General features: G+C 37.6%; 1 protein-coding gene across 1 annotated transcript in view; it reads right to left on the bottom strand.

The window, feature by feature from the left end:
- Positions 1-5,358: 5,358 nt before the first annotated feature.
- Positions 5,359-10,269, bottom strand: part of NKX2-2 (NK2 homeobox 2) — a 34,336-nt gene continuing 29,425 nt past the window's right edge. The window contains exon 3 of the mRNA XM_070246862.1: positions 5,359-9,834. Within this exon, the coding sequence (XP_070102963.1) occupies positions 9,719-9,834 (116 nt within the window). The 3' untranslated portion in view covers positions 5,359-9,718. The remainder of the gene's footprint in view (positions 9,835-10,269) is intronic.

Below are 10,269 nucleotides of genomic sequence, written 5' to 3'. Positions count from 1 at the left end.
GGGCAAGGACACATTCCAGAGTTTGGTCCCTTTTTTATTTCTCATCCTTTCTTTCTCCCTTGGTCCCTCTCTCCATCCCCACACCCTGCCTGTCTCTCTCTCTCTTCCTTCCTTCCTTTCCTTCCTTCCTTTCTTTCTATCTATTGAACTATTACTAATGCATAGTGCTTAATCTTAAGCATACAGCTCCATGAATTTTTACATAGGTAAACACCTATGTATAACTACCACTCAGTTCCAGATAGGGAACATTTCCATTACCCTAGAAGATTCTCTTAAGCCCCCTTCCAGTCCATACTGGATTCTCACCAGAGGTAGCCACTACTCTAACTTCTATCATCATAGATTACTCTTTGCTTGTTTCTGAACTTCATATAAATGGAAACATACAATATGTATTCTTTTGTATCTGGCTTCTTTTACTCAACATAATGATTTTGAGATTCATCCATGTTGTTACTTACATCCAGTAGTATGTTCTTTTTTATTGCTGTGTAGTATTCCATAGTATGAATATATCATAATTTGTCTAGCCATTCTCTTGTTGATAGATATTAGAGGTTTTTTTGCTAGTATTTGGCTATTAGGAACAAAGTTGCTATGAGCATGCTAGCACATGTATCTTAGTGGATAGAAGCACTCATTTATACCTATAAGTAGAATTACTGGGTCATAGGATAAGAGTAATAGTTTAATAAACACTGCTAAACAGTTTTCCAAAGTGGACTTAACAACTGCTACTCCTGCCAGCTGTGTATGAGAGTCTAGATGCTCCATCTCCTTAAATCCTCGGGTTTTTTGGGAAATACTCTTAAATTCCTACACCCTCCCCTCCCCTTAAATATACATTCAAAATATATGCACACACACAAGACCCATAAAGACCACGTGAGTATGGGTAAAAAATACAGAAAAGTTTGATGCATTTTTATTTTAAATAGTTATTCAAAATAGATAGCAAGTACTTTTGGTAGTCACTAGCTGAGATACTTCTGGTAGTTAACTAACAACACCATAGTGTTCTTTTCTTCCCAGGATTCAACCAAAGTTCACCAATTCAGCCTAGAGTCTTCCTGTCTATTGTATGAGAACGTCTTGGAGCTCTCTGGTCAATACATGCAGGGCATTCATGCTCTGGTCACCTCCTCTGCTCCAAACACGTACCAGCAACAGTGAAATATAAAAAGCAGAAATCAAAATGATATAGCCAAGCCCAAAATTTTCAGCACTATATATAAAAGATAAAGAGAGAGAGAAAGCAATTATGGCTAAGAGTTAACATTGTTGATTCTAATTGGTAGGATTATGAATGTTCATTCTATTATTCTTTCAACTTCTCTATAAATGTAAAAGTTTTCCTAATAAAAGATGTGGAAAAATGAGTCAAATCCTTAAAAATAACTAATAATGAAACAAGCATAAATACAATGGGAGTTGGTGAATATGGTAAAGAATTGATTGGAAACCTTGAAAATAAAAATATAGTCATAATAAAAAATCTAGTAAAGAGAAGAAAAATAAGTGAACTGGAAGCTAAAATTAAGGAATTCACCCAGATGTAGAAGAGAGGTAGAAAGAGATTTTAAAATAATTATGAATATGTGAAATGCATATATGTGAAAAAGCAGTTGAGATATATGTAAATGACAGACTGTATGACTCCAGCAGTCATATAATATGAAATGCAGAAGAAGAGAATGGTCATGGCAGAGAAGCTACATTTGGAGGGATGATAGCTTAAAATTTCCTAAAATAAAGAAAAGTCAAGTGTCTTCAAGTCAAAAGGTCACTTTCAAGTACCAAAGAGGATAAATAAAAATAAGTCCACATCTAGACCCACCATAATGAGACTGAAGAAGAGCAAGGATGAACCAACGATCCTAATATGCTCTGAGGTTCTGGACTCCAGGGTGATAGAGATGTTCTAGATCTTCGTTAGAGAGGTGGTTATATGATGTAGACATTCATCAGAACTTAAATTGTACACTCAAGATCTATGTATTTCACCGTGTGTAGTTTACCTTGCTTTAAAAAAGATGTGGAGGGCAGGGTTGAGGGGATCCCTTGGTTATCACTCAGGGTTATGACTAGACTGACAGCAGAATTCTTATAGCTATAACAGACGTCAAAGGTGGTAGAGCAATATCTTCAAGGTGCTGAGGGGGAAATAACTATTTACCTATCTTTCAAGAGTGAAGACAACATAAAAATATTTTTAGTTATAGAAAATTATTTTCAGATTCTCTCTAACATTTTAAAAAGTATACTTGCGTGAGTAAAAAAAAAAAATTGAAACCACAGGAGATCACGGGCTATAAGAAATAAAAGTGAGTATTTACTGTCCATTAGTAAAATATATTGGTAGAATTAATTATCTATTGATTATAAAACTAAAAAAACCCCACCCAACTCTTTTGGGATGTAAGAAAGATAAAACCCAAATTCTAAATAATAATATGAGGAAGGGAATGTTGAGTAGAATTCAATGGGTAAAGTATGCTAAAGTCATTTTTGTGGTCTATAGGAAGTGAGAAATATTGAATAACTGTTAGAAAAAATGTACAGTTAATTGTGCATGGTAATATCTGAAGGGCTACCATTAAAAGAATAAAGCTTCCAAATGAGCAAAGGGTCAAAAGAGGGAATATGTAAATTTTATCAATACAGCATAAGCCAGGAAAAAGAACAAAAAGAGGCAAAGGAAAAGGATGGTAAACATAAAATATAAGGTGGTAGGTATCAGTCCAAATATTTTAGTAATCACAATATGTAAGTAGGGATGAAGAAGGAAAAAGACTTACCATGTAATTATTTACCAAAAGAAAGCTGGTATAGCAATAATGTCAAAAAATAAAATTTAAAGTGAGAAACATAAATGATGATAAAAGTAACCATCTATAATAATGATATAAAAATCAGGAACTGTATGTTCCTAACAACATGACATTGAAAAAGATAAAGCAAAAACTGACAGAATTACGAAGAGAAATTGACAACCAGACATTTTGGTAGAGATTTCTGATTTTCATGTCGTATCTAGGAAGACCCTCCCATCTGCACAGTTATAAAAAATCCATGCTTTTTCTGAACGCCCTTACCTTATCCAGGTGCATTGGGCTGAAGCCTTGCCCATGCCAACCTCACCAAGGATTGCTCAGATTCCCTAGAGGAAGGAAAGTGCTTCATTCCCACCCTGCACCTACAGTTGTGCCATGGTTGTTCTTGCTTACTGGTGTTGGCTCTTTACCATGGGGCCTCCAGCTTGTGTCTGCATGGGATTGAGCAGTGTGGATGAGTCACCTGTCCTTTGCATCACTTTGGAATGGCCTTTCCCACTAGCTTCCTTTTCCTCATGTCAGAATACCCTCCAAGGAGTCACAGCATTTTTTCCTCCACTATGCCCATCCAACCAACCACTACCTCAGACCCATTCTGTGGGTTAAAGATTTCATTTTAGATGTTTTCATAGTTAATCCTTTTTTCCCCATGTTTTAAAAATGTTTGATGGCAAATTTACTATAGTTGGTCCTCGATTTTTTTGGTTTGTCAATGGTTTTATGAAAGTGTTGGAGAATTTGTTCTAACCAGGATGGCCCTGTATCTGTAAATCCATGGTGAAGGGTCCTGTTGACTAATAACATTTTCATTTTCTCAAGGTGAGTGGGGACAAGGAAGATGTGTGTGAGTGTGCAGAGCTGTGTATAACTGTCTCTCCTAACTATACTCCTGTCTATACTCTGGCTATCCAGTGACAACTCATGTCTCCTCTTCTCTCTCATTACTCTATGTTTTGAATACGGCAAAAGCACATGTAGCAAACTGCCTGAAGTGGTAATTATTTGTGTGAAATGTAATCTTATTTGAAAAATTTGGGACTTTACTTTCTTAATAGAAATAAGCACCTATTTTTTCTTAAATAGAAAATATTACCTACCTCATAAATCAAAGGGGATAATTTACCAAAAGGGATATTCAGTGAACATTCTCTCCTGCTATCCCTTTCCCCAGCTTTTATGTTCTCCTCCTCACAAGGGATCACTATCAGTGTCTTATGTGGATGTTTTATGTAAATTCAAACAAATACTATTATATATTTCCTATATGGTAGCATACTGGAGTACTTCAACTTGCATTTTTACACTTCATCATCTGTCTTACAGATTTTTTCACATTAGTTCAAAGGGAGCCTCCTTGTTCTTTTTTTTTTTAAAGCAGTATAATATTCCATTTTAAGGATCTGCCATCATTCACCTAATCAGCGTCCTGTTGGTGGGCACTCTGCTGCCGAGAACAACCTCACTTGTGTGTCGCATTTAGAAGAGGGGTGATGATATCTGCTGGATTAATGTCTAGAGTTGAGTGGAACTAATGGGCCAGAGGACATGATTCACTGGTGATTTGATAAGTATTATCTGTGTGAAATATTAGGTTCTCTGCCTTTAGTGGATTAGGGAGTTTGTTGCGCACAGAATAGTTCTCAGAATACAAATTTCAAAAATTATTGCGTTAAAATTTGCAATGGACTTGCCGGGCAAGAACCTGATGGCTGTTTTTCAGGACAAGTGGCTCAGTCAGTGCACCCTCTCTTCCGTGCGGAGCTGATGCTGATGAGGTGTCTCCCATGGAGACACCTGGGGGACCTCAGGCTCATTCTGCCTTCTCCTCCCCTGTGAAGCTTGTGTTAATGGCAGTATGGCTCTGGTTTACCTTGGCCGGAAAATTGGAAGCAACTTAAACATTTCATGGTCAGGATGAATTAAACCTGGGGCGGCCATTAGAAAAGATTGATGTGAAAACTTGGAGAAATATTTTCAATCTATTAGGTGATAGAAAAGAGTAGACTATAAAATTCCACTTACTTTATAGGGACAAAAGTAGAAGGAAATATGCACTAAGATAGTCCTGGTAGATGGGGATTTATAGGTAATTAAAAATTTTATTAAGGATACTTGACAAGAAGTTGCAACAAACCAGCAGCTGCAGTTGCCGCAGTTCTGTCTTCAGCCCTCTTTCCTTGGCCCCAAACACACTAAATCATCTCCCAGTTTGAAGCTTTCAGCAAACAATGACAAGGCAGAGCTACCAGAAACAGACTCCTGACTTCCATGGCCAATGTGGGAATGCTGTGTGAGCTGGTACAGCCACTTTCCGTCCTGCTGTATGGGCCTCTACAGGAGCACAAACTGGAGTAGAAGGGATCCTGTCCCCTGCTGGCAGAGTCACCCCAAAGGAGTGGAGAGATGAGAGATCATCCCAGCTGGTGTGAAACTGAATGGTTTCAAAACCAACTCATAATTGATGCCAAGTGAAAGCACTGTGTACCTATTAAAATGTGACATGATTGAAGAATAAAGTACATTTGAAACCTTCAAAAACCTTTTATTATTATTTTGCTATTTAAAACATTTTATTTTGAAATAATTTAAGACACAAGAAGCTGCAAAAAATAGTCATCTCACATAACCACAGTACACAGTCAAAACAGGAAATTGACACTGGTACAATACTATTAAGGCAAATATAGACCTAGCGCTGTAGTGTTTTTCCAATAAAATGTGGCTGAAGTTGGTCTATGTTTACTATGTGATAATTTGTTTGACACAAATATAAACCACCTCATAATGTATATATGCATATATGCAGTATATATAATGGACTGCTCCCCGCCCCTAACGTGATTAGAAGTGAAAACTGCACATAAAGTAGCCTGGACATTCAGAAGTCTAGTTTAATCCATCATTAAAGGATAGAATTTGTTTTAGTTCTTTGAGGAGAAGAAGGTAAATAAGATGAACCATGCTCGGGAATGATAGTTATTTTTTTGTGGGCATGCATAAAAATACACTACCTTCTTTTCTTTGGGACCTGTAATTTTGAATAAACACTTTTAAATTTTATTGTATCTGTGACATTCTTATTTTAATCCATCACGAATTCCTTTTGGAAATAGGCGATATTTAAAAAAAAATAAGCAAGTCTAGCAATTCTATTCCTAGGTATACTGAAGTGTAACTGAAATGTATAAATCTGTTCAATAAAATACATAGACTAAAATGTCCATAAAAATATTCATAATTGCCTCAAACTGGAATCTACCCAAATGCCCATCTACAATACAATGGATAAATAAATTGTGCTATATTCGTATACTGAATGCTGCAATGAGAATTCATGGACCACAACTATATGCAGCTATACAGGTGAAGCTCACAGTTATAATCTTGAGTGGAAGAAGCTGGACACAAGAAAATACATGCTGTGTAATTCTATTTATATAAAGTACAAAACCAAGCAAGACTAATCTGTGCTGTTGGATCTCGGGATAGTGGTTACCCTTGGGTGGGTAGTGACTGAGAGGGGCCGGGGGGCTTCTAGGAAAGTTGGGGGAAGTTGGAAATGTTCTTTTTGTTGATCTGGATGCTGGTTTCATGGATGTGTCCACTTTGCAGAAATTCATCAAGCTATACACTTGTCATATGTCTTTCTTTTTCAGTGAGTATTAAACTTTAAAAATAGGAAAAGATAATAGGTAAGCATCTGTTTGTCCTCTGTCTTCATACTTCAAGGACCTTTAATAGTGTCAGTGTCCAAGATCTCATCTTCAGGATCTGCTGAGAGGTCCTTGTCTTTCATTGGTTCCTTTTTATTTGTATTCCTAAGAATTCCCAGAAATACTGTCAAGTTCCACAAATGCATACTGGTGGTCACTTGGTGCCTCTTGCATGGGGCTTCAACATCCATCCCCTCTGTCTATCTTATTATTCCATCTCTATCAAGCAGCATTTCTGCCAGGAATGTTTTGTCTTAAAGGGTGGACCCAAAGAATGCCAAAGCAACAGAAAATAAGACTAACACAACTAACTCAAAATGCTTGCAAACTTCTCTGAAGGAGAGAGACGAAGCTACAGCACAGAAAAGGAAGGTTTGAAAGGGAATATTACTACTACTATTCCTATGGTCCAGTATACGATCCTTCACACACAATTCCCTCCTGGGCCTAGCTCTGATGACCAAACATCGTATCCCCTGAAACTGGGATTCCCTTCTCTCTGTCTTCCTTCTCTGTGTCCATGGTCCCAAGTCCCAGGAAATAAAAGACCAGTTTCAGTCTTCATAATCTCAGTGGATATGGTCTCTGTTCTAATAAAGACAACACTTTTCAGGATTATATAGGATATTTAATATCTCAATCAGAAAGGCTTCCCCAATAACAATGAAATAAGTTATTTTCCTACCTCACATGTGCTTGATAGAAAGGGCTTACCAAAATGATCCCTCCTAAAACAAAGGAAGGCCCTCACCATGAAAAAATACCACCTTCCACTTTGGAGTCTAAAAGTCACTTATGACCCCACCCCACCTCACCCTGCACACAACACAATGCTACTTCAAATATGTACACATGTTGTATTATTCCTCTTCTCTTTGATAATGCAGCTTAACAAATTACTCCAAAATTTCAGAGGTTCACAACAAAAAATATTTATTTTTCTTGCTCTGGATCTGTGGTTCAGTTGCAGAGGCTCTGCTCCAGGTTTTGGGGTTTAACAGTACTTTGTGTGTCTTTCATTCTGGGACCCAGGATGAGGAGCAATGCCTACCTTGGACACATTCCTCTTATGGTAATAGGCAGGAGTTCAAAAGTACTGGCAGAAAATTCCAATATCTTTTAAAACATCTGCTTGGAACTGGCACACTGTCATTTCTGCCTACATTCCATTGGCCAAAGCCAATATAAAAATCATATAGCCAAATATAACTTCAAAAGAAAAGGGAAGAGACGTCTCTTGTGGGGAAGAAGGGGAGAGTGAATATTTGCTGAACAATAATACAAATTAACACACACACACACACACACACACACAAATGCACACACATCACATAATGTGGTATCTACAGTGTTACCTGATGTGTGAAGCAGAGATACAGAAACATATAAATCGCTTCCACTTTGGGCAATATGGTGGGCCAAACTCCCTGAGATGCCCTTCTACTGTGAACAATGAGACCTTTTTTGGGCTTTCAGGATGTAAGGAAACCTCCAATGAAGGTAGGAAGGAGTAGCAAAAACAACAGTGATCTTAAAGCAGAGTGGAGGACAATAAGCTAAGCATACATACACACAAAGGCCATTACTAGCATTCCCAAGGCTAAAGGGTATATATGTGTGTGCTGAGAGGAGAGGGGAGTTGGTGATATGGGAAGAGACCTTGAGAGCCCAGGAAGGGGACAAAAAGGATCCCAGGTTATTAGTACCCCTGGATCTTTGCAGAATCAATTACAAATCCATTCTGGAGGAAAGAATCTTCAGTTTGGACTCTTAGGTTTTCTACACATTAATGGACCAAATATGAGATTAAAATCAAAGATTATCAAACATACAAGGAAAAAATTCTCCATGAGTGAGAGTACTCATTAACAACAAGTAACAGATTTAAACTCCAGGACATGAAATCTCGAAATTTCACATACAGAACATAGAAAAGCTATGTATGAAGAATGGACTCACAAAAATAAGGAAGCAATTGAGACTAAACAATTACAGGGTGGATTTGAAAAAACCAGTTAGAAATAAAAATTTAGTTGTGGAAATAAAAAGAAAATTATTGGGTAAGCTAAACTAAAGATTACACATAGTCTAAAATTAGTAAACTATAAGATAGAGCTAAAGAAATTTCCAAAAATGTAGCACAGAGAAACGAACAGATAGAAAATATGAACGAGAGATAAGGAGATGTGAAGGATAAAATGAGCAGATTTAACAGATATCTAATAAGAATTCCAGAAGAGATAAGAGACAATGAGTGGTAACATTTGAAAAGATGGTGGCTGAGAATCTTCTAGAACTGACCAAAGATATTAATCCGCAGGTACAGAAAATGCAACCCTTACCTACCAAGATCAATAGAAGATAAAACACACTTAAACACATTATAATGGAACTGCAAAAATCCCAACAACCAAGAGGGGAATCTTAGAAGCAGCCAGAGAGAAAAGTGAGACCACCTGCAAAGTAATGGTAGCATACAGCAGATTTCACAAAATCAACAATGGAAGCCAGCAAAAATAAAGTAAATGCCAACCTAGAATTCTATGCCCAGCCAAAATATCCTTCAAAGATGGAAGTGAAGTGAAATAAAGAGACATTTAAGTAAAAACAAAACCAAACAGTTTTTCACCAAGGAACTTTTAAAGCACATTCTCTAGAAGAAAGGTCAGAGATAGAAGAAGAAATGATAAGCAAAGAAGTTGGTGGTAAGCATGGTATATCTAAACTTTGTTCTGCATAAAATAACAAAAATCTCTAATTTACGGGGTCATCTTAGTTCAGGTTTCTCCCCAGGCAGACTCTGAGACAAACGCTTGACTGCAAGTCATTTATTTGGGAGGTGGTGCCAGAAAGCACTGCCATGTGAATGGAGAAGTGGGAGAGGGAAGAGAAGGAAGCCAGCAGAAGGCAGGTTAATGAGCAGGTAACTGCTGTTGACAACTGGGACTCAAGCCTACTAAGATCCTCTGAAAGTCTGTGGGTAGCACTCTGCAGAATTTTTTCCCCATGAGGTGAGGAAGTTGGAGTATGTATCCAGTAACTTTCGTCCTTCATTGGCTGAGAGTTGCTCCTTCGTGTCACTCTTCTGGCCTGCTGCAGGTGAAGTGTACTCTTGCAACCGGTGAAAACCCTCAGAAGAGCAATGCAGGTGCTTGAGATAGGAAGCCCTCAGTGCATGTAAGAACTGCCCATTGAAGCTGCTGATGACCTCCAGGGTGGACTGGGAGATACGGCAGGGCACTCCACAGTATCTGTGACAAGACTGAAGCCCAAAATGTGTAGCACTAAAATATGAAACAACAGTAGGATTTCAGTCAAGAAGTGAGTGACTGAGTTAAATGTTCTAAGGTATTATCCAGGAGAAATGTTAAGGTATTAGCATTAGACTTTATTAAAGTAAACAAGCAAGGTAAAATTTTGAGGTTTCCACTAGATGAATAGAAATAGGTTGTATAACTTCCAAACCAATTAAGAGGGAAAAAAAGGATACAAGAAGAAAAAATAACAAATAATAAACCAGAAGTATCAGAATGACCTGGGTGCAGATTATAGGCAATAAGTAGACCCAGAAGAGAGGAGCTCTGGGGATGGATCCGGAGTATGTGTACTTTTCATGAGCTCCCAGCAATTCTTATACACTCTACAATTTAAGAACCACTTGAATATACCCAAAGCAACAGTCTAAGTAGCTTTCTGGAACATTCTCATGAGAAATAAAC

The sequence above is a fragment of the Equus caballus genome, chromosome 22 (genome assembly GCF_041296265.1).
Source record: "Equus caballus isolate H_3958 breed thoroughbred chromosome 22, TB-T2T, whole genome shotgun sequence".
Taxonomy (NCBI): Eukaryota; Metazoa; Chordata; class Mammalia; order Perissodactyla; family Equidae; genus Equus; species Equus caballus.
This window is presented reverse-complemented; position numbering and strand designations above follow the sequence as displayed.